At 55.0% G+C, this 24417-nt stretch overlaps 2 protein-coding genes across 2 annotated transcripts in view; one reads left to right on the top strand and one right to left on the bottom strand.

Annotated features, from left to right (window-relative positions):
• TICRR (TOPBP1 interacting checkpoint and replication regulator) overlaps positions 1-1468 on the top strand; it is a 54496-nt gene extending 53028 nt beyond the window's left edge. Inside the window, exon 22 of the mRNA XM_025392812.1 lies at positions 436-1468. Within this exon, the coding sequence (XP_025248597.1) occupies positions 436-566 (131 nt within the window). The 3' untranslated portion in view covers positions 567-1468. The remainder of the gene's footprint in view (positions 1-435) is intronic.
• Positions 1418-23064, bottom strand: KIF7 (kinesin family member 7). The gene is made up of 19 exons (XM_025392813.1): positions 22983-23064; positions 20528-20879; positions 17659-17859; positions 16893-17286; positions 16174-16693; positions 15520-15636; positions 14742-14969; positions 13805-13938; positions 13248-13363; positions 12926-13078; positions 9814-10016; positions 7259-7456; positions 6722-6847; positions 6401-6577; positions 5064-5279; positions 3844-4050; positions 2935-3133; positions 2457-2603; positions 1418-2238 (listed from the first exon to the last, which is right to left on the bottom strand). The coding sequence occupies exons 2-19, from the start codon at positions 20853-20855 to the stop codon at positions 1871-1873; spliced, it is 4032 nt and encodes a 1343-aa protein (XP_025248598.1). The 5' UTR covers positions 20856-20879; positions 22983-23064; the 3' UTR covers positions 1418-1870.
• Positions 23065-24417: the final 1353 nt, after the last annotated feature.

Raw genomic sequence — 24417 nt, 5'->3', positions numbered from 1 at the left:
AGAACAGGATTTGGCCTGTTAACTGCCCTGGTTAGCAATGTTGCTTTCTGCTGCTAGAATCAAAGGGGGAATGCAGGAGGAGGGGACCTTCGGTGGTTCAGTTCCCTCAAGACCATGGTATAAATCATGCAAAACAGCATAACCCCAGAGATCTGAGACCTAGAAAGAATGTACAGAATATTAACCTGAGGGAATTCAAACCACAGGTACTTTGCATTTTCAGAGCTGCTTCTTGCTGCCAGCACGGTGCATAGCTGTTAAAGGCAGGAGCCTTCTAAAAAGTGTAGGTACCATTTCTGCAGGACGAGCAAACCTCCAAGCAGTGCTGATTTTCTTAAAGTCTGTTTTTGTGTGTAACCCTCTGCAATTTAAGCCCATTTTTTTGATTCGGTCCTCAGTGACTCCTGCCTGCTAAGCCTTTCTACCTTCTTCTAGATGAGGATATGGATGTACTTCCCTCCACTGTAGAAGACTCTCCTTTCAGTCGCGCATTCTTCAGGAGGCGCCCCATCAGCAGAACTTACACACGGAAGAAGCTCATGGGAACCTGGCTGGAGGACTTATAGCCACAAACACTACTGAGCCCAAAAGATGAAGGAGTCAGCCAGGACCCTATGGGTATAAAGAAGTTGGAGGCCTGGTCCCAAGCCTCTTTTGCCATGGTCAGTGTTCAGATTGCCATTAGAATGCCTTAGGGTTTTCTAATTCCCCTCATGGATCCAATCCATCTCCTGGCCCTGCCCCTTGTTGGGGAAGTTGCAGGAGGAGAGGTGGATGGCAATGTAGTTGGTGCTGTAACTCAGGCAGCCTGGGAGTCAGGAAGCCAGACAAGGAATCTCATTCCAGCCCCACCCCAACCATGGCCTTGGCAAGTCAGGGGGCCACTCTGCCTCATTTATGCAAATGGAGAAAGGAGCCCTCCCTGGGGTCCCTTGAGCTGCTATAAGGCCGAGCTGCTGCAACACAGGCAGCGCTTTGTAAACTGTGAAGCCATATATGTGAAACTGAAGAGTGTATTGGGCAGCAGAAGCTGTTTTTTGCCTTCCCTGTGTAACAATAAAATCATCTCTAGTGACTGAGCACTCAGTACGTTTATGTTTAATGTTGGGCCTGAGGTTAACTGTGACCTTGGTCCAGCTCGAGTGGCTTCTGGAGCAGCCACATTTCAAGGACTGTCCAAGAGTCAGCCAGTTCATGGCACAGGCCTCGCCCATTTCCCACTCCTGGGGAGACCATCACCTGGCTCGCCATTTCCACCGAGAGTGCCCCACAGACCCGCTGGACCAGCCTGCTGCGGGGTCCTGGCCAGGGGTCTGGCTGACTCTGAACTCTGTCTCCAGAAAGCATTCAAGCCTATTGTGTTCCCAAATCTGATTCCTCCTATTGTCTTGTAAATCAAACTCTAAGTGAAAACTTCCCATTTCTCCCTTCAGAGATTTTATTAAATGTTTTTTTAAGATCCTAAAAATGTGCTACGTCTCCCAGTTTCCCCTATATACATAAGACCATTTAAACCACAACCTGGTTGCCCCCGACCCTTTCATGATGATTCTTGGCCAAACCACAGAATTACAACACATCCATTTACGCCTGAAACCAGAATTGTCCTGAGACTCGAGCAAGACACAAGGCAGGCGGCAATTGGGTACCACAGCTTTAAGGAAGGAAGTGGTGGGAATTTGCATATTTTTTATAATGAGGGTCCAGTTCTTTTGGGCCATGACCCAAATTTGTTGATCCCAACGAGTGTAGAGATGAGGGCCTGGATTTAGGGTGTGCAGTAAGGACTGTCCTTCACAGAAGCAAAACAGGCAGCTGCCCCTTTCAGCAGGATCAGGTCTCCCTCCAAGGCAGGGTCTGCCCCGAGGGCTTACAGGGGGTTTTTCCGGACATCAATTATCCCCGGGCTGGCTCGTCGCAGTTCCCGCCGGGGCTTGGACAAAGGCCCAAAGTTCCAGGGCAGGCCTGCCTCACCCACAGGAAGCACCCGCCCCACCAGGGGCTCGGCCGCCTCCCGCTGCTTCAGTTCCTCGGGGGATCCCTGCTCCTCGCCACACAGGCTCGAGCGTTTCCAGGTCAAGGGTAAGGGAGCGTGGACCAAGTCCCGCGTCTCCTCCCGGGTGCGGGGGGCCCCCTCAGTGAGGGGGTACAGCCAGAGAAGCTCGGGTGCCGGATGGAGCTCATCTTCATTTCCAGGAGCCTGTCTGCCCTCCGAGCACAGGCTCCTCTTCTCCCCACCTGTCATGGAGAATAACGTGTCCTCATCAGAGACAGAGGTGGCAGCACCTTCCCGAAGCCCTAGCTCCCAAGTGCCCCAGCACAATAAGCAACCTGTGAATTGAGCCAATAAAGGCCCAAGGGAGAGTGGTCTCTAAGCTTTCCCCAAAGAAAGAGGACAGGCCTGACTTCAGAGCGCGGTGGGGCAGGGCTCAGTGATGGCGACGAGGAGGAGTTACCCCTGCTGTGGCCTACAGTGTTCACACCGCCGAGTTTCTGTTTCAGTTCCTGGTTTATCCACATGTAGCGGCCCAGATCCTTCTCCAGAGCTTGAATCCGGGCCTCATACTGCCTCCTGCTGTCTGCTAACCCTTCACTGAGGTGGTCTAGAGTGGAAGGGCCAAGGAGAGGGTGCTGAGGGCCTGCAGGTGGGTAGGCAGCCAGGGCTGTGGGGGCGGGGGCTGTGCGTGGGGTGGGGGCCTGGCCACCAGGGCTGTGGGGGTGGCTGTGAGCGGCAGGGGCCGGGGGAGACTGGGGGCGAGGGGAAGGGAAGGAGGGGGCGGGGGGGGGGGTGCAGGAGGACGGGGGCCAGGGGGGGGGGGGGGGGGGGGGGGGGGGGGGGCGGGAGGAGGGGGGCCAGGGGGAGAGGTGGGGATGGAGGGGGCGGAGTTGTGAGCCTTGGGCCAGGGCTGTGAGCGGTGGGCTGGGGCTGCTCACCTCGACTCTGCTGCAGGAGCAGCTGCATGTTCTGCTCGTGCTCCTTCTGCTGCAGGGTCAGCTGGCGGTCCATCTCCAGGCGCTGCCGCTCCAGGGCCACCTCCAGCCAGTACACCAGCCTCTGCTGCTCCTCCAGCTGCATCTCCAGTTCCGAGAAGGCAATCTGCTGCTGGTGCTGCTCCTCTCGGAGCGTCACCACCTGTCCCAAGACCCAGCCAGGCTCAGCCCCCACCATGACCCCTCTTCATCTGGCTAATCCTCAACCACAGACACAGTGTTGGCACACTTGCCACCACGGCACTAAGAAATCACCAGGGTCTTCCCTGCTGAACCAAGACTTAGCCTCAGACACCTTCTCAACAGTGCTCTAGTTATCTTCCAACGATCAGAGCTGGCTCTCACCTTATCTGCTGTCTCTTGCCACCAACCCTTTCCTGACCACACACCATGGAGCTGGCAGAGCCTCAAGCTGTGGGATTTCATCTAGACCAACCTCAGCACTATGGACATCTGGGACCAGATAATTCTTGGTTGTGGGGGCCTGTCCTGTGTGTTACAGGATGTTTAGTAACATCCCTGGCCTCCACCCCCACCACTATGACAACCAAAAGTATCTCCAGCCATGGCCAAATGTCACCAAAGGGCAAAAACATCCCCTACTGAGAGCCACTGTTGTGGCCATGGACTACCCTGAGGTGAGCCAATCAAAGCAGAAGTGGCAGGGTAGGAAACTGGGTCTGTTTCACAAATAAAATAGGCTTTAAAGTCAGGCGGCCCTGGAGATGAGTTGGTCCTGATTCTGTCCCCCAGTCTGGGAGGAAACGGGATATCCGCTGGAGCAGCTGCCATGAGACACCTCCCCGCCATGCTGCAGGAGGAGGAGGTGGGGGCCATAGGCTGGTGGCCCACCTTGTCAAAATACTTGCAGAGGAGGGCTCTGGTCTCTGAGGATGAGAGGTAGCTGAGCTTGGCCATGAGGTTCATCTCGCACTGGGACAGCAACGAGGCTGAGGCCCGAAGCACCCGCTGGCGGCATGTGATGGCCTCATTCTTATACTCAATGGCGGCATCCAGGGCCTCGATGGCCTCATCCAACTGGAACAGCGTCCGCTCCTCCTGCAGGGACAGGGGCATGCATGGAGGAACAGCACCCACTGCCTGAACGCTGAAGTCCTGGGCAGACACGCAACAGCCAACACGTAGCCACAACTGGGCCTTAAGGGTCCCCTCGTCCCAAGGGCAGAGTCAGCGCATCAAGAGAGGTGCCCCCTGCTCACTGTCACAGCCCCGACCCCAGGGTCAGCTGGGGCCACTGCTCAGAGGCAGCCTGCTCAACTGCAAGCCCCTGTGAATGATCTACATTCAGGAAGCTCAGAGCACCCTAACCAAACAAAAGGCATGGTTGGGACAGCCACGGAGGCACCACGGTGTCTGCTGGGTAAGCTTCTACAGATGGGGATACATTCTAAGAAATGCATCATTAGGTGTTTTCGACATCATGCAAACATCAGAATGTACTCACACAAACCTAGATGGTATAGCCCACCACACACCTAGGCCACAAGCCTGGAGAGCATGTGACTGTACTGAATACTGTAGGCAGTTGTTAACCGTGGTGAGTATTTGTGTATCTAAACATAGAAAATGCACAGTAAAAATGCAGTATTATAATTTTCTGGGAGCACCATTGTATTAGCTGTTTGTTATTCACCAAAATGTCACATAGCACATGACTGTAGTCACATAGGCCTTCTCTCTGCTCAGGGAACACAGATGTGTGGGCATGAGGTGCACTGAGTATGCTCCTGACACTCTATCCACACACAAAGCCAAGACGTGCGGGCAGGTACTCGAATACAGCACAGGAGTCGGGGCTCCAGCCAGAAGGGAGCTGAGGGATCATCACAGCCTGGCCCCTGTGTTCCAGCCAATGAGGCCAAAGCAGGGGCAGAAGGGCCAGGCCAGCCCTCCCCAGCCCCCACCTCCACCTAACAGTGCAAACTTGGGTCCACTCACAGCAAGGCCCAGCACCCGCAGAGGGCTGGAGCAGGGGCTGAGGAGAGCAGACAGGCAGATGATGGAAGCCAGGGGCAGAGGCTGAGGGGCTGAGCCAGGGGGCTGCAGGGTACCTCGGGGGACAGCAGGCTCCCCTGCCTCAGCTTGCTGTCGATCTCCAGGCGCTGCTTGAGCAGCAAGTCCTTCTCCTGGCGCAGGCTGTCGATCTCCCTGCGGATCTGCTGCTGGCTCTGTGCGCTGCCCTGCCGCAGCTGCCCGCTCTTCTCGGACAGTTCCTTCTCCAGGTGCTCCAGCCGGCTGGACACTCGCACGATATCCTCATTGAGGGCCTGGGGGCAGAATCGCCAGGGATTAGAGAAGGAACAGGCACTGTCCTCACAGGGTGACAGAAAGGGCCGGATGCTGAGGAGGAGCTGGGTCCTTCCCTCGAGAAACCAACACTCCAAATGTTCTGCTCAGCAGGGAGACCAGACTTAGTTCACAGAAGCTCCAGGAGGTGGGGCTAAAGGGACCAGAGCATTCGCAGAGTGGCACTCAGAGATGGCGAGAGGAGGATAAGGACCAGAGGGACGTGGCCCTCCTGGCAAGAAGGCGCAATGGGTAAGGGTGGGAGGAATGACCTGTCACTGAGATGACCGGACTGGACAGTGATAGGAATTGGCCAAGCCCCAAAGGCTTTTCTGGGAGCCAGATGCAGGAGGAAGTGAGGGCTCTCCTGGCCGAGGGAAGTTATGGATCATCCAGTAGCACCCTGGATCCTCCTGGACATCAGAGAGATGCGTGCTGGCAGGAGCAAGGCTCCTGGCCTCTGCAGGCCTGGGACATCGGGCGTCTGGCCAGGCCCCTGTACTGGAACAGGCCCTGCATCAGTGACTGCCATCCCCCTGCAGCCGTCATGGTAACGTTATGATCCCATCTGACAGAAGAGGATGCTGCGGCTCAGAAGCTGACCTTCCTATTCTAGAGGAAGTAATGATGCCAGGTGAAGAAGTCTCTTTCTACTTGGTTATACCACCTTCCAATACCTGTACCTCCTCATTCTTCCTGCACAGGCCCTGAGTAGGGGGTTAATGAGTGAAATGAACTGGAGGAGGGACACTTAAAAGAGGTTCTTCTACGCATACATCTGTAACCGTGTCATAAATATCTTGAAGCCCTACGGCTCATGGGGAGGCACAGGACAGAACCCAGCAGGACAGAGCTTCCTCTTTCTGGAACTTACCTGGCAGAGATACCACCTAGAAGAACCTTGCCTGTCTAGACCTCGCCTGGCAGGGACGTCACCTGGCAGGACTTCACCTGGCAGGTTTATCACTTGGAGGGACCTCACTTTGCTAGACCTCACCTGGCAGAAACTTACTTGGCAGGAACTCACCTGGCAAGATCTGTCCTGGCTGGACCTCACTTCACTGGACCTCACCTGGCAGGATCTCTCCTGGCAGGGCCTCACCTGGCTGGACCTCAGGCGCTTGCTTTCCAGCCCTGTCTTCTCCTGCATCAGGGCCTCCTTCTTGGCCAGGATGGCCTCCCGCTTGTGGAGCTCCTCCCCAAGCTCCTCCAGTGCCCGCCGCTGCTGTAGCACCTTCTCCATCTCCTGGTCCAGCCATTTCTTCTGCTCCTCAATCTTCTAAGGAAAAGCAGTGAGGGAGGGAGGGAACTCAGGGCCCACCTCTGGCTTTGTCAGCCGCCACTCAAGGTTCACTGGGGAGAAAAGTGCACCCACCAGCCAGCCCCCAGGGGAGCCCTGGGTGCGGACGCAGCCTGGCCCCACCTGCTGCTGCTCCAGGCTGACCACAGAGCCGTTGCTGCCACTGCGCCTCTTCCTCTGAAACGCTGCGATCTCTTCCGTCTTAATCTTCAGGATCTTCTGCTGCTGCTCATGCTTCAGCTCCAGCTCCTGGGTGAGGAGCTCAGTGGGCAGGGCTGTTTATGGTGCCAGCATCTTACCAGAGCCTGCCACCGATCCCAAAGCCCCCAGGAGTGCCTGCCCACTCCCAAGACGGCCCTGTGAAGCATCTCCCAGACCCATCCCACACAAGTCTCCCTGGAGACTGGCAAATAGACGCAAACACTTAGAAATAAGCCCGTGCCAGTCACCTCATATACTTCATCTCACTGAAGTCTCACCCTGGCCTTGAGTTTCCTGTAACACTCCGCACTTTCAGATGAAAAAACAGACTCAGGCTAAGTGACCTGCTTTCTAAGGTCACATAGCTGTGGGTGGCAAACTACCTGGGCTACCCTGGGTGGGCCGCCAGCTCAGCCTACTGGCCTGGATAGAGGGTCCCCGCCCTGCCGTGAGCCTGACCTTGACGCGGTGCTGCCGCTTGCTCATCTCTGCCTCCAGGCGCCGCTTCTGCTCCGTCTCCTCACGAAGCCGCCTCTGCAGTTGTCCCTGCTGCTGCCGCATGAGCTGCACGTTCCGCTCGAGCTCCTGCAGTCGCTTCTCACTCTGGGCCGACAGTGACACCAGCCGCTCCGTAGCCTGCTTCTTCTCCTTCAGCACCTGGGACCCACACAGTCTTCACTGGGCCATGCACGGGGCTACTGAGAGCCTGCCATAGTGCTTGTTGGGCTGGGCACTCAACAAGGGCAGGCAGGACCAAAGGACTCATAAATGGACAGAGGGACAGATAGAGGGCAAACGGATAGGTGGGTGATAGACCAATAATAACAACAAAGGCTGGGTGTGGTGGCTCATGTCTGTAATCCCAGCACTTTGGGAGGCTGAGGCAGGTGGATTACTTGAGGTCAAGAGTTTGAGACCAACCTGGCCAACATAGTGAAACCCTGTCTCTACTAAAAATACAAAAATTAGCTGGGCGTGGTGGTGGGAGCCTCTAATCCCAGCTACTCAGGAGGCTGAGACAGGAGAATCACTTGAACCCGGGAGGCAGAGGTTGCAGTGAGCTGAGATCATGCCACTGCACTCCAGCCTGGGCGACACAGCGAGACTCTGACTCAAAAAATAATAATAATAACAGAATACTAATAATGGTAAATACTATGACATTCACCATGCACCAGGCACCATACTAAGAGCTCTGTGTATATTAAATGATCCCAATGAGCCTACAAAAAGTGTAATTATGATTATCCCTATTTTACAGATTAGAAAACTGAGGCAGAGAGGTTAGGAAACTTGACCAAGGACACATAGCTAGTAAGTGGTATAACTGGGATTCAAACCTGAGCAGTCAGGCTGCAGAGCCCACGCTCTCAACCACTCCATGATATTGTCTCTTGGACATTTGAACTGAGAAAATAAGGAATGAATGATGGGTGGGCACCTGCAAGGATGGACGGATGGAAGGGTGGGAGAGACAGATGGCTAGGTGGGCGAGATCATATGAAGGTAAAAAAATAGGATAGACCAGGCACAGTGGCTCATGCCTGTAATCCCAGAACTTTTGGGAGGCCAAGACAAGTGGATCACCTGAGGTCAGGAGTTCAAGACGAGCCTGGCCAACATGGTGAAACACTGTCTCTACTAAAAAAAAAAGAAAATACAAAAATTAGCCAGGTGTGGTGGCACCCGCCTGTAGTCTCAGCTACTTAGGAGTCTGAAGCACAAGGATCGCTTGAATCCAGGAGGCGGAGGTTGCAGTAAGCTGAGATTGCACCACTGTACTCCAGCCTGGGCAATAGAGTGAGACTTGGTCTCAAAAAAAAAAAAAAATAGGATGGAGACCATTATGGGCTGCATTGTGTTTCCCCAAAATTCCTATATGAAAGCCCTAACCCCCAGCACCTCAGAAAATGACTATGTTTGGAAAGAAGGTCTTTAGAGAGGCGATTAGTTTAAATGAGGACGTTAGAGGGCCCTAATCCAATATGACCAGGGTCCTCATGAGAAGAGGAAGAGATACCAGGGCTGCAAGCAGGCAGGGGAAAGGCCATGTAAAGACACAGCCAGGAGGTGGCCGTCTGCACGCCAAGGAGTGAGGCCTCAGGGGAAACCAGACCTGTGGACACCTTGACCTCGGACTGACAGCCTCCAGAGCTGGGAGAAAGTAAACTTCTGTTGTCTAAATCCCCCTAGTCTATGGAAGTTTGCTACGGCAGCCGTAGCAAACTAAAACAGAGAATGCATGAATTAACAAAAGGGGATGGAAGGGTGGATATACCTGCGGATAAATGGACAGGTGGTCAATCCACTGATAAAAGGCTAAATCAGCTAGGCGCGGTGGCTCATACCTATAATCCCAGCACTTTGGGAGGCCCAGGTGGGCAGATCACCTGACATCAGGAGTTCAAGACCAGTCTGGCTAACATGGTGAAACCCCGTCTCTACTAAAAATACAACATCAGCTGGGCATGGTGGCACATGCCTGTAATCCCAGCTACTCAGGAGGCTGAGACAGGAGAATCACTTGAACCCAGGAGGCGGAGGTTGCCGTGAGCCAGGATGGTGGCCCTGTATTCCAGCCTGGGCAACAGAGTGAGACTCTGTCTCAGAGAAAGACTAAACCGATGCATGGATTTGACGGACACATGGACCAATGGGTAGACAGACAAGGGAGTATGGGATGGAGGGGTAAGCGAATGGAGAGCTGGAAGGGGGACTGGGGGACAGAGAACTGCATGCTACAGGGTAGGTTTCTTTAGATGCCCACCTTTCACCCTCTCGTTGGTCTCCCAGGTAGTCTTCAGGCAGGACCTGCCCCCCTGCCTCTACTATGTGTAAAGCCGGGCAGACCTCCGGCTTCTACACGATACCAGACTCACCCTGGGGGACCAGGGCTGGAGCACAAGGTTCCACAGTGAACTTGGACCTCAGAGCCCACATGTCCTGGTCCCAAGGATGGCAGCCTAGGAGGCAGGAGTCACCCCAGCAGCCCACCCTGAGGCCCTGAGACTGACCTGCACCTGGCTCTGGGCCGCAGCGACCCTCCTGCGGAACTCCTGGAGCCGAGACCGCTCGCCAGCATCCTGGGGCTCCTTGCCCTCGAGCTCCCGCAGCTGCCTCTGGCCTTCGCTTAGCTCAGCCCGCACCCGCTCTGCCTCCTGCTCCAGCTCCCGGATACGCTGGCTGTGCTGGCGGTTCAGGGCCTGAGCTGCCTTTCCTGGAAGAAAGCAGGACTGTGTCAGCACAGGCAGCCCTGCTCCACGAAGAGGGCAAGCTGTTTGTCCCCCTGGGAGGTTTCCCAGCCCTTGGACATCTGTGTGGGTTTCACCAAGCCTTTGTACCACCAGTACCACGGTTTACTTAATATTTTTCTTCAAATCAACTCTTATTTATTTATTTATTGAGACGGAGTTTTGCTCTTTTTGCCCAGGCTGGAGTGCAATGGTGCAATCTCGGCTCACTGTAACCTCCACCTCCTGGATTCAAGTGATTCTGCTGCCTCAGTCTCCCAAGTAGGTGGGATTACAGGCACGCGCCACCACACCTGGCTAATTTTGTATTCTTAGTAGAGATGGGGTTTCACCATGTTGGCCAGGCTGGTCTCGAACTCCTGACCGCAGGTGATCCACCCGCCTTGGCCTCCCAAAGTCCTGGGATTACAGGCGTGAGCCACCGCGCCCAGCCTCAACTCACCTTTTAAATGAGCCTCATCCACTGCAGCAACCCAAGGAAACTACAAATTAGTTTTATTTTTACCAAATGCATTCTAAAATAAATATATAACCTGAACCTGTATATAATTAAGCCTCTAGAACTAACTTTCATTTCCAGGAAATCTGGAGGACAAAAGAATGAGCTAAATTACAGCACAAAAAAAGCGAACAGACAAACGCCAAACGTGGGGTTTGGGACATTGCACAGGATGACTGAGAGAAGGGAGACGTCAGAGACCTCAGACACAAATATAGTTGGCCCTCTGCATCTGTGGGTTCCACATCCATGGGTTCAACCAACCATGGTTGGAAATTATATTTTTCTAAATAAATGGCTGCATCTGTACTGACCATGTATAGATTTTTCTTGTCATCATTCCCTAAACAATACAGTATAACAACTATTTACACAGCTTTTACATTGTATTAGGTATTATACAAAATCTAGAGATGATTTAAATCACTTCCTTTAAAATGATTTAAAGGAAGATGTGGGTCAGTTACTGTAAATACTATACCATATTATTTACTAAACCCTTTTTGAGCATCCACAGATTTTGGCATTCACGGGGTCCTGGAACCAGTCCCACATAGACACCAAGTGATGATGGTATGATGTGTATGTGGAACAAGTTTGGAGCCTGATTCAAGCAATCCAGCTATAAACAGACACTGCTGATAATGGAGAGAATGTGCTTATGCTCTGGTCATTAAGAGGACATTAGTACCAGGCGTGGTGGCTCATGCCTGTAATCCCAGCACTTTGGGAGGCTGAGGTGGGCGGATCACGAGGTCAAGAGATCGAGACCATCCTGGCCAACATGATGAAACCCCATCTCTACTAAAAATACAAAAATGAGCTGGTTGTGTTGGCACACACCTGTAGTCCCAGCTACTCAGGAGGCTGAGGCAGGAGAATCACTTGAACTCGGGAGGCAGAGGTTGCAAGTGAGCCAAGACATGCCACTGCACTCCAGCTTGGCGACAGAGTAAGACTCCGTCTCAGAAAAAAAAAAAAAAAAAGGGACATTAGTTTCATTAGGTGTGCTGATGGTATTACAGTTAGGTTAAAAAAAAAAGTTCATATTTTTAAAGCAGCACACTGGGAGGTATAGGGAAGAAAGGACATGAAGTCTGGCATGTCCTTCAAAATATTCAGCAAGGAAAAAGGGAGAGGTAAAACAAATGTGGAAAAATCTTGGTAACTACTAAGTCTGGAGGGTGGGTATATGGGACCCACAGTACTCGTCTCATGTCTGGTTGAAAATATTTATGATGAATTTGGTAACAAATTCATTAACTATTAAAATAAAAACGCTCAACTGGCCACCACCTAAAATTACCCCCTGTCCCCTCCTTCGCTCATATCACCAGTAATAGACATAACACAATTTGGAGACACTCAGTCCTCCATGACACTCACTGTGTGCTCCCCAGGACTGAGAGATACTTTGCCCAGCACAATGGCTGAAACATTGCAGCCACTTGATAAAGAAGAAGTGCTGAGTGTAGTGGCTCATGCCTGTAATCCCAGCACTTTGGGAGGTCAGGAGTTCAAGACCAGCCTGGCCAACATGGTAAAACCCCATCTCAACTAAAAATAAATAAAAAATAAAAAAATTAGCTGGGTGTGGCGGTGGGCGCCTGTAATCCCAGCTACTCGGGAGGCTGAGGCAGGAGAATCGCTTGAACCTGGGAGGCAGAGGTTGCAGTGAGCCAGGATCGCACCATTGCACTCCAGCCTGGGTGACCAGAGCGAAACTCTGTCTCAAAACAAGAAAAAAAAAAAAGAAAGGCCAGGCGCGGTGGCTCAAGCCTGTAATCCCAGCACTTTGGGAGGCCGAGACGGGCGGATCACGAGGTCAGGAGATCGAGACCATCCTTGCTAACCCGGTGAAACCCTGTCTCTACTAAAAAATACAAAAAAACTAGCCGGGCGAGGTAGCGGGCGCCTGTAGTCCCAGCTGCTCGGGAGGCTGAGGCAGGAGAATGGCGTGAACCCGGGAGGCGGAGCTTGCAGTGAGCAAGATCCGGCCACTGCACTCCAGCCTGGGCGACAGAGCGAGACTCCGTCTCAAAAAAAAAAAGAAAAAGAAAAAGAAAAAAAGAAGTACTGCTTACTAAGAGCTATTCTAAGCACTTCACCTGAATTAACTCCCTTTACCCTCACAACACCCCTATTCAATAGGTACAATGACTATCCCCATTTTAGAGATGAAAAAACTGAGGCATGGAGGGGTTATGCTACTTGTTCAGGGTGACACAGCTGGAAGAGGCTGGGCTGAGTATCAAACCTAGGCCATCCAGCCCCGGCTCCTAACCACCTCATTGTTGAAATCCCTCTTGAACAGTGCAGAAGTAACAATGAGAAGTCCCCCTCGGGTGGGAGGCCCACCTGAGGCCCACCCCTCACCTGTGCGGACCAGCTCGCCAATGAGCTCCTCCTTCATGCGGATGTTGATAGCCAGCTCCCGGATCTTCTGCTGGGCCTGGGCCAGCCGCCACTCTGAGGCCGTGGCAGAGGGGACCTGGCGGGCCTGAACCCGGGCCTTGCTCCCACCAACTGCTGCAACAGGCAGCCTGTCAAGGTCGCTGCCCCAACTGACAGTGGGGGAGACAGAGGAGTGGAGGGCAGGGGCTGCCAGGGAGGGTGGGTGGACTGTCCCAAGGTGGCTGGCCCAGGACTGTGGAGGGGCAATGGGGAGGAGGCCCTCTGTGCACCCCACCCAGCTTACCTCTGGACCCTGGGATGGCTGCATCCAACTCTTCAAGGCAAAGCTCTGGGCCCTTCCTCTCTGGCAGACACCCTGGGCGGGCCCCCGCCCTCTGGCTGCAGTTGCTGATCCCATTTCTGGAGGACAGAAGAAGAAGGCCATGCTCCTCCCCAACCCTTGCCCCAGCCTAGCCACCCCCAGGCCTGGAGGGAGGAAGAGAGGCCACCAGGTCTTCCATCTCCCAGGGTCGATATAAACCCAGGATGTGAGTCTGGCAGAATCAGGAGTCTAGGAGCAGAGTTTTAGGAGGTACAGGGCAGCTGGGGGGCACAGAAGGCCATCCTGGAGGCTGAAGTCAGGAGGCCTGGGCCCACCCTGTATCACACTCACTCCGGTGAGACCTTTTGGCTCAGAGCCCACAGCTCTCCCCCAAGGGCTGGCCAGGGCAACATGAGGGCACCCTAGGACCCAGAGGCTTTCCCACTGCTGTCAGGAGAGGAGATGGTGGGACTCCCAGCCTGCCTAGCCCTGGGCCCTGATCAGCCCCTTGTCAGGTGGGGGCAATGGGTCCCACTCACCTGCGTAGGTGTAAGGTCCGCCTGGGCAGCTCCTCCTCCTCCTCTTCCTCCTCCGAAGCAGCTGAAGAGCCACTTCCCAGCCTGTTCACCTCAGTCAGCAACTCAACTCCAGCCTCCCTGCCATTTGTCACCTGCTAGGGGAGTGAGCCATTTCCCATTCCAAGTCATCGTCCCCTGCGGTATACCCCGCCTTGCCTGCCCTCCTCACATCTCTGCCTCCTCAAGCCCTGCCTTACCTTCATGATCCAGCCCAAATGACCCCTCTGGCAGCCTTTTGAATCTCAAGCTGGGGTGAGAGCTTCCTCCCTCCCCTCCCGCCTGCTTTGGCTCCCATGATACCTGGTACTCCTCAGGTGACAATCTGCTCTTTCTACCTTTCGTACAGGTCATCGGCACCCAAGTCCTATCTCACCAACAATTCCCTGCCAGAGTGATGGGGGAACACGAGACTTCTGCCAACCCCCAGCTTTGAGAGCTGAGATGATCCAGGCCTAAAAGCCCCAGAAGACTCAGAACTTTCAGGCAGAGCAGGAGTAACCTTTGTCCAAATAAGGTTCGCCACATGGAAAAGTGAACTTGCAAAGAGAGCCATCCAAAGACAGAGCAGGTGGTCTGAAAGGTGATGAGCTCTCTGTCTGCAGAAGTGTGCAAGGTTTCCACCTGGTGCCGGAAGCCAGAACCCCCTCTGTAACCCTCCTCATTCCAAGTGATCTTCAGTTACCCCAGGGATGCCCGATGCCACTGGACCCTTGAGAGGCCCAGAGTCATTCAAATCTTGGCTCTTCCTCTGGGGACACCTGAAAGCAGCTTCTCGCATCTCACAGCCAGTCCCATGAAAACATGAGTGGGGGACACAGGCCCCAGTGCCCCCTTCCCCTGCCCCGAGCTTGACCAGTCCAGCTGGGCCCACTGACACCCAGCCTCGCCCTCTTCTCACCTCTCCCCTCTGCTCAGAGCCAACTTCATCTCCAGGGAAGCATGCAGGGGGCACCATGCCCAGCACATGGTCGTGGGCACCCCCCAGGGGGGCTGTATGAGGTCGAGGCACAAAGGACCTGGGAGGCAGGCCATTCAGGAGCCCCGGGCACCCCCAGCCAGGCCGCACTAGCTCTAACCGCAGCCGCAGTTCCACCATCTCCTCTTGCTGCTCACGCAGCCGGTCGCTCTGCAAGACATGGTCCAGGTGCCGAGGGGGCATGAATGCCCCAACAGGCAGGAGTGTAGGAAACTGAGGAACAGGTCTGAGGCCACTCTACCATCTCTGGGCTAAAACTGAGGAGGGTCAAATACTCCTCTCCTTCCTTTCCTCCTCCCCGACCCCAACAACTCCGTAGGAGTTCAGACTCACCCCTCAGGTCCCATCACACTCCTATCCTGCCAGACCGCCACCTCCAACCGCCGCCACCAGAGGGCGCGAGGAGCAATGCTGACCTGGTTACGCCAGTCTCCAAGGTCCCCCGCTGCTGCCCCTGCAGTCCCCTCTTTCGTCCAAGCTCACACCACCCGGCAAAGCTGCCCTACCTGGCAGTCCTGCACACCCACCTGCGCTGTTGTGATGCTCACCTCCACACTTTCGCTCATGTGCACCTCCTAACTCTACACCCCTACCCCGCAGTATCCCACCCTAACTCCCTCCCATCCTGAGAAACTCAGCTCTGCCTTCCCTCCACCCTCCTCTGGGGAGCCTTCCCTGCACTGTGAAGCGGGCGCCGCACCTGCAGTTTGTACTGCTCCATGGCGTCCTCCAGCGCAGCCAGAAAGTCTCGGTTCTCCTCCTCCAGCCGCGCCACCTGGTTCTGCAGGGTCAGCAGCTGCTGCGCCCCCTCATCCTCCTATAGGGCAAGGAGAGGAGCTTCAGAGGCGGGGGTTGACAGGGCGAGCTGGACACCCGGCCTCTTCTTGTCTAGCCCTGCTTCCAACCTACTCTTCCAAGCCCTGCCTGCAGTGGGAGCTCCAGACCCACTGGTCGGGAGGGCACCCCAGACCCCAGCTGGCCTGGGTGCCCTCTGCAAGCCATTTGAGTCATCTCTTGTAATTATCCATCGTATTTGTATTAATAATATCACCACTATTATTAGGAACAATTTACTGCATCTTCACCAGCATGCTAGCCACATGTGACACCCTCAGCCCTTACAACATCCCCACTAAGAGATGGAGTAAGTCCTACGGTTGTCCCTATTTTACAGCTGGAGACCTGAGGCACTGTAAAGTTAAGGAAGTGAACACGGTAATCAGCAGAAGTGACCGAATCCCTAATGTGCCCTGCCAACGGGCAGGAGGCAGGAGCACAGCTGTTGTCTGAAGACCCTCTTCCTTCCTCTCCACCACTCCCCCCTGCCCACAACCACAACCTGTCCCTTGGTCACCTTTCGCCCGCCGGCCCCCTGCGCCGCCTGGCCCTCGACGGAGGCGCTCTCGATGCCGCTGTCGGGCCCGGAGGCGGAGCTCAGGGCGCTGCGCTCACCCTCGACCGCGCACAGCCAGTCGCGCACCTTGCGGGCGGTGGCACCGGGCAGCCCGGGCTCGGCCTGCAGCTCACGCAGGAGGCTGTAGGCGGCGTCGGTGCAGGCTCGGTAGCGCGCGCACTCGGCGTCCAGGCGCATGGCGGCCCCAGCGGAGGCGGTGGCTGGGCCCGGGGCACGCCGGCCGCGGTGGATGATGCGGGTTTCGGAGCGGTGCCGTGGCGGCCCCCGCGCGCCGCTCGCCGCCTCTTCAGGTGGCCGCTCGGCCTCGGGCCGCCAGTTGACCGTGGCGCGGTTGCGGATGTTCTGGGCACGGCTGGCGTAGTTGAGGGTGTTGAGGGTCTCGTCGAAGTCGGAGGAGGAAGGGCTGACGCAAGCGATCATCACCGTCTTGGCATTCCCACCCAGCGAGTCTTTGAGGATTCTGAGGGCGCGAGGGGGAGGCTCTCAGGGGCCCTGACACGCCAGGCCCAGGGCCCGCGGGCCAGACCCGAGACCGGCTGGCTCCTGGCACGGCTCACCGTGGGAGGAGACCTGGGAGTGCCTGGGCTTCCACCCCCAGTGGCGTGACACTCCCCGCCTCCCCGGCCCCCAAGCCACACAGGAGCCAGGGGGCAGCTCACCGGGTGATCTTGGAGTCCCGGTAGGGGATGTGGCTGCCCCGGCGCTGAGGGTCCCCCAGGGCGCTGATGACGTTGCCCAGCGCCAGGAGGCTGCTGTTGATCTGGATGCTCTCCTTGAGCCGCTCGCCGGTGCTGCCCGTCTTGAGCACCCTCTCTGAGCCCGCCAGGTCCACGAAGTGGAACTTGGAGACGAGCAGCTGGCCCTGGGCGGGGCGGGGCAGGCGGCTGGGGGCGCGCCCCCGCTGCTCCAGGGTCACAGTGAAGACTGTGTGTGAGCGGCTAGACAGGCGGTTGAGGTGCGTGGCTCCCGTGTGCCGCGCCGCGTTGCCCATCTCCAGGAGGCTCAGAACCTCGTCCAGGCCCTCCACGTCCACCTCCTTCACCCCGCACAGCACTGCGGGCACAGAAGGCCATGAGCCCCAGGGCAAGGGCCGCCAGACTGACCAGCCAGGAGGGCAGGCAGAGCAGAACTAGCCCCAAACTTGCCCTTCCTGACCCACCGCTCCCTCCCCACGCCCACGGGGTACTGCCCTTCCTAGTTCGGGCTTGAGGGGCTCCGGCTTCCCACTGGCCCACCTCAGTGCCTCTCACTCTGGGTGTAGAAGCAGTACTGAGCTCACTGGAGACAGGAAGCTAAAGCAAAACCTCCCAGGGCTTGGGTTTTCCATGAGGAGTTGCCATTCCCAGACAGGTAAGCACCCCACTCCAAGCAGGTGAAGCCTCCCTAAACCCCTCTCCATCAGTGGAGGACCCCGGAGTTCCTCACCAACATTCCCATGCTCATCTTCCCGGAGCTGGATGTCACGGCTGGCAGTGCCCACCTCGAGCAGGTCCCGGAACTCCTCCTTGTACACTTCCAGATAGGACACATGCACCAGACAGTCAAGCAGGTCATTCTCATCGATGAGCTTGAAGGCCTCGGCCATGGCCCTCGGGACAATGCCCTGCTCATCCTCGAGGAGGGAGGCTGGGGAGACACCGCAGGGCCTCCTGCCACTTCAGCTGGACATGGCCCAAGTCCCCCAGGCCCGCAAGCTCATAGGCCCCTGCCAGAGCTGGAGGATGGTGCTCTAGGATGGAGAAGACAGTGGCCAAGGCCAGGATGGGACAGGTGGCCTGAGCTAGGCCATGCTCCAGTGTGGTCAGGCACAAATATAAAATTTAAGAGTTGGAAGCAACCTCTCCTGATTCAATCAACCCCTTTCATGATGTAAGCATCCCCTTCACTGCATCCTCAACAGATTATCAAATAACCTTGCCTTGATTACTCCTAATCCATGCCGTTATCTAAAGGGCCTCCTAAATTTATCCCAAGGAAATAATCAGAGGAAGTTCAGAGCAGCACTCTTCCTCATGACTTCAAAATATGCAAACATCCTAAGTGTCCATTTGAAGATCAAACAGGAGATCTGGCCAAATCAACTCTTTTTTTGAGACGGAGTTTTGCTCTTGTTGCCCAAGTTGGAGTGCAGTGGCATGATCTCAGCTTACTGCAACCTCCACCTTCTGGTTTCAAGAGATTCTCCTGCCTTAGTCTCCTGAGTAGCTGGGATTACAGGCATCTGCCACCGTGCCCAGCTAATTTTTGTATTTTTAGTAGAGACAGTGTTTCACCATGTTGGCCAGGCTGGTCTCGAACTCCTGCCCTTGTGATCTGCTGGCCTCGGCCTCCCAAAGTGCTGGGATTACAGGCATGAGCCACCGTACCCAACCAACTATTTTATATTCACAATGGAATGCCAGGTAGCCCATTAAAAAGTTGGATTTTTTTTTTTTTTTTAAGAAACAGGGTCTTGCTGTGTTGCCCAGGCTGGTCTCCCAACTCCTGTGCCCAAGCAATCCTCCCACCTCAGCCTCCCAAAGTGCTGGGATTACAAGTGTGAGCCTGTGTGCCTGGCCTAAAAATTTAGATTGAAGAATATTTAATGATACAGAGAAATGTTCATGATACATTATTTTTTTGTTGTTGTGTTTTTGAAATGGAGTCTCGCTCTGTCGCCCAGGCTGGAATGCAGTGAAGCAAACTTGGCTCACTGCAAGTTCTATCTCCTGGGTTCAAGCAATTGTCCTGCCTCAGCCTCCTGAGTAGCTGGGATTACAGACCCCCACCACCATGCCTGGCCAGTTTTTTTTTTTTGGTTTTTGGTTTTTGAGACGGAGTCTTGCTCTGTCACCAGGCTGGAGCACAGTGGCTAGATCTCGGCTCACTGCAACCTCCGCCTCCCAGGTTCAAGCGATTCTCCTGCCTCAGCTTCCTGAGTAGCTGGGACTATAGGCATGCACCACCACACCCAGCTAATTTTTTGTATTTTAGTAGAGACGGGGTTTCACCATGTTGGCCAGGATGGTCTCGATCTCCTGACCTCATGATCCACCCGCTACAGCCTCCCAAAGTGCTAGGATTACAGGCATGAGCCACCGTGCCCTGCTCAGTTTTTGTATTTTTAGTAGAGATGGGGTTTTGCCATGTTGGCTAGGCTGGTCTCGAACTCCTGACCTCCGATGATCCACCCGCCTCCACCTCCCAAAGTGCTGGGATTACAGGTGCGAGCCACCACGCCTGGCCAATGATACATTGTTAAGAAAATCAAACAGGACACAAAAGAATGTGTATAATATAATCCCATTTTTGAAAAGTAAAATAATTTTCCCAGACAAACTGGAACGCTAACAGGGCAGGGGATTTCTGAAAGGCAATTATCAAGTACCTTTTATTTCGTGCATGTGTTTTGCTGTATTTTCCTAATTTTTTTACGACAAAGTATGTTTCTGTAACTGCTATGGTCTGAATTTGTTTATGCTCCCCAAAATTCTCATGTAGAAATCCTCACCCCCAATATGATGGAAGTGGGGCCTTTGGGGAGTGGGTGGGGAGAGCCCTCATAAATGGGATTAGTTCCCTTGTAAAAGAGAGCTGAGAGTGTCCCCTTCCGTGTTCTACCATGTGAGTTTAGAGAAAGAAGGTGGCTGTCTGTGAGGAAGAAGGCCCTTCAATCTGCTGGTGCCTTCATCTTAAACTTTCCAGCCTCCAGAACTGTGAGGAATACATTTCTGTTGAGGAGCCACCCAGTCTATGGTATTCTGTTATAGTGAAGGGAGCAGAGCAAGGCAGTAACCTGAGAGAAAGCAGCTTGTGTTACTTAAAACGGGACACTTCCTTCGGTTGGCCCAAAGGATCTTTCTCGAAACTGCTCCAGAGCCTGGCTGAAGCACCTTGCAGCCCTGCTGTGCAGCTTCCAAAGCATGCCTCTTCCAGGACACACGGCCCCCGTTCCCAACTGCTCCAGCTAGAACACAGATTCCTGACCTTCCCTAGCCAGCCTGACAACCTCCAGAGACATGCCACCTTCCCGTACCCTTCCTCTACTGAGGTCCCCAGAGCCAGGCAGCATGGCGCCATCTCTATGGAGGTGAGAAGGCCACTCACCTCCAATGACTCTTCCTTCCTGCCCTGCCTACCCCACAGACATGGCTGGTCCCAGCCTGGGCCACAGATCTCTGTCTAGGAAATCAACTCTTCCTCCCCCAGCATCCCCACCTTTCACGGGGACAGGCAGCAAGAGGACAGGGGCAGAAATCCAGGAAGGAACTAAGGCTCCTTAAAGTGGGCAAAGGCCCCGAGCAGGGTCACTCACCCACACTGGCCTCCCCCATGGTGTATGTCTTCCCTGAGCCCGTCTGACCATAGGCAAAGACGGTGGCATTGAAGCCCTCGAAGAAGGCCTCAAGGAGGGGCTGAACGCAGGCCTGGTACACGGTCTCCTGCCCGGCATCCTCGGCCAGCACCACGTGGAAGCCAAAGTGTCGGTCACGGCCCAGGGTGATGCGGCCAAGCCCTGGCTCCACCTGCAGGCAGCTCTGATGCCCGTGCAGCAGTTCCTTGGGCAGCAGTGGTCGAACTCGCAGGGCAACCCGCACTGGGGCCTCCTCAGGCCCTGGCAGCCTCTGGGCCTCCAGCCCCATGCTGAGGGAGGACTGCTCTGGGCCCTGTGGAGAGAGAAAGAAGCCCTGGCCATCAGCACTTGTACTCCAGGAGCTAGACTCACCCTGCAGGGGACTGGAGCCAGACCCTGCAGCTCCTGACCTTGGAGGGATTGGGGGGAGGGTGGTCAAAGTTCAGAACATCCCGGTGTCCAACCTGGTGCTCAAAAATTGCAAGGGTCATGACATATATAATCCCCCTAAGTAACACGTCATGGCTCCCAGCACTGGCGAAATGAGGCCCTAACTCCTGCACTCCAGTGTTTCAGCTGCATTCTTCCCTATGGCCCAGTCTCCTAGGATAACGCACACACACAGCACCACACCACACCAGGGAACTCTTGTCCCTAACACCCACTGGGTTTACCACAATCTCTGTCTTTGTCACGTCACCCACATCCCCTGCCCCACCTTCTTCAAAAAAGTCAACAGATCCTTCAAGACCAAGCTCTCACCACCAAATCCTGCCAAATCCATCGCCTAAATATCTCACAAGTTCAGCTGCTCCTTCCCATTCTGTTGCCAAAGCCCTAGTCCTGGCCACTGACACTGTGCCAGGATGACTTTGAGCAGCCTTCCCCTGGTCTCAGTCTCCCTGTCCCCACCCGCAGGGTAGCCAGGGACATCTTTCTTTTTCTTCTTGAGACAGGGTCTCTCTCTTTCACCCAGACTGGAGTACAGTGGCATGATCACTGCTTACTGCAGCCAAGACTTCCCAGGTTCAAGTGATCCTCCCACCTCAGCCTTCAAAGTAGCTGGGACCACAGACACGTACCTGGCTTATTATTATTATTATTATTATTATTATTATTATTTTGTAGAGACCGTCTAGCTATGTTGTCCAGGCTGGTCTTGAACTCACAGGCTCAAGGGATCCTCCCAAAGTGCGGTGATTACAGGCATCAGCCACTGCACCTCAGGGGCATCTCTCAAAATGCAAATGCAATTATTTCACTCCCTGCCTAACCTCAACTCTCCAAAAAAAGGCTCTCTACTGCCCTTGGGATTCAAAATATTAAGGAAAAAAAAAAAAAAAAAAAAGACAAGGCTTAAATCAGGCCCTGCCTCCCTGGATTACTCACCTCCCACATCCCAGGCCTTTCCTTGCCGCCTCTCTCTGCCTGCAACGGCTAGGTGTTACCCAAGCCTCCTCATCCCTCCCAGCTAAGGCTGCAGGCACCTTCTTCTTCTTCTTCTTCAGGGAGCCACGGAAGCTTCTCTGTGACCCCACCACGACACGCACACAACCCCCAGTGCTGTTCCACCCGCCCATGACCACTCTAGTGCAACTGCAGGTTACTACCCGCTTCTCTCCCCCACCTCCCAGACCAGGAGCTGGAAGGCGGGGACCCTCTGGGTCCACTTTGCACTTCATCACCAGCGCCCAGCACAAGGTCCCACGCTGCCCAATAAACAGTGATGGATAATCTTCATCCAAGGAACTTTCCCGCCCTCCCTCCTCCTACAGCGTTCTTCACCCCCACCGCCACCCCGGCACTTCATTCTTTACCCTTTAACCTCTCTCTCAGCACAGTAACCTCTCATTAATTCAATCACCCGGCCCCTATTGGGCGCCCGATCCTGGGCACACAGCGGTAAACCCTGCCTCGCAACACCGTGGGGGCCTTCGCGCACCCCTCCTCCGCGTGAGCATTCCGAGCCCGGTGCAGTCCCGGCTACCGCGCGCCCCTGCTCTCCGCACAGCGCTACCGCTCCGAAGGCGCTCTGACATCCCCGCAGGCGCAATCCGGAGCTAGGGTAGGGCAGCCGGGGCTGGAGGCGGCGGGGCGCGGGACGGAGCTCCCGGAAAGTTGGAAGAAGTGATTACAAATGGGGACCCGACTCACCCGGCCTCGGCCCTCGCCCCTCCTTGCAGGCCCGGGATGCCGGCGTCAGCCCCCAGATGTCGGGAAGAGGGCGCCGGCCAGTCCAAGGAAGAGCTTCCAGGAGGCTGGGGAGCAAGGGTGCTGGGCTCCTCATGCCGGCTCAGGTCTCCCAGGCGTGCCGGCTCCCAGGGCCACCAGGCCTAGGCCTGCGCGAGGAGGGAGCGCGCGCCTCCCTCCACCCACCCGGTCCTCGCCCCTAACCCGCTCTCTGGCCCACACTCACCTGCCTGGGTGCAAGCGCCGTCCCGGGCCAGGCAGTCAGGCTTCGATCCCCACTGCGGCGCGCTCCGATGCCGTCATCGGGACCCCCGCCCCCCAAACCAGCCCTCCGCTCACCCGCAACTCCGCCCGCCGGGGCTCTCGGGGGCGGAGGCGCTAGCCGGGTGGCGTCGCCGAGTCGGCCCGCAGACAGGGCGGGCGGGGCCCGTGCAGAGGGCCCAGGCCTGGAGAGTGTGAAGCATCCTCATGATGGCATCGACTTATTTTCTAGAATGTGTCTCCAAACTGAACTCCAGACCATCCTGTCCTCAGCCCCGAGTCACCTTCGTCCCCCGTCTCTGTTTTCCACTCCCAGTCCCAAACCACGCCTGCACGCCACTCACAAAGCCAGCAGAAACCTCCATCTCCCCACGTTTAAAAAAGTTTTCTCAGTTCTGAGACTCTCATTTTCTCACACTTCAGTATTTCTAAAATTGAGTTCCATCTTCCACTCATTGTCAAGGGAAATTTGGCACCAGGAGGGGCAGGAGAGGTGATCTGGCGGTGTCCACGGCAGCCGGCAGCCTCAAAGAGATGGTTGTTGTCTTCACCTCTGAGACCTCTGATCCATTGTTTGCACTGGAAGCACCGTGAATGGGTGAATTTTAAAATCTGAAAACATATTTGTCACTTAAAATGCCATTAGAAAAAGTAAACTCCAGTGTCGTTTCTAGTGATATTATGTATATAGAAGATTACCTGGCATAGACAGGCAACATAATTAAAGGCTATAGAAATTGCCAGGCTCTTCAGATAAATCTATATTAGGAAACCCTCAGCCTCCAGTAACAGAAACCACAATTTGAAGTGGCTTGAACGATAAGGTCATTTGTTATCTTGGGGAACAGTGAAACCCAAAGGGATGAGGGCTCCTGGGCAGGTTGAGTCAGTGGCAACATTACCAAGGAGCTGGCCTTTTTAACTTTTTTTTTTTTTTTTGGCATCACCTTCAGACAGAAAATGTCCAGAGGAAGAAGACAGCAGTGTGTGGCGAGGCATGCCCTTTGGATCAAGAGCCCTCTGAGCTGATTTCCTTCCCATTCCATGTACCACACAGCGTAGGCCTGTCCACTCGCAAACTACTCGCTGTCAAGGGGATGGAACTACCATGATTGGCTTGCAATACCCGTGTGAGACAGCGTGGATATAGGGAAGTCATCCACAATCTCCACAACCACATCCTCGAAGCTTCATAGAGGAGAGGCTGGCCAGCTGATTCATGTATCACAAAGGACCATGATTCAGGTACCAAGCATCTATCTGTCAGATGCCAGGAGCTGTGCCATTTCCTCCAATAGATAATTCAATTAAGGAGAAACTAAAACCTCAAGCAATTGGAAAGAGCACATGAAACCCCAGTGTTCTCTGACATGCTGTAGAATGACACCGTTGGTCCCAAA

The sequence above is a fragment of the Theropithecus gelada genome, chromosome 7b (genome assembly GCF_003255815.1).
Source record: "Theropithecus gelada isolate Dixy chromosome 7b, Tgel_1.0, whole genome shotgun sequence".
Classification (NCBI taxonomy): domain Eukaryota; kingdom Metazoa; phylum Chordata; class Mammalia; order Primates; family Cercopithecidae; genus Theropithecus; species Theropithecus gelada.
The sequence above is the reverse complement of the archived record's forward strand: the minus strand, read 5'-3'. Positions and strand labels throughout refer to the sequence as shown.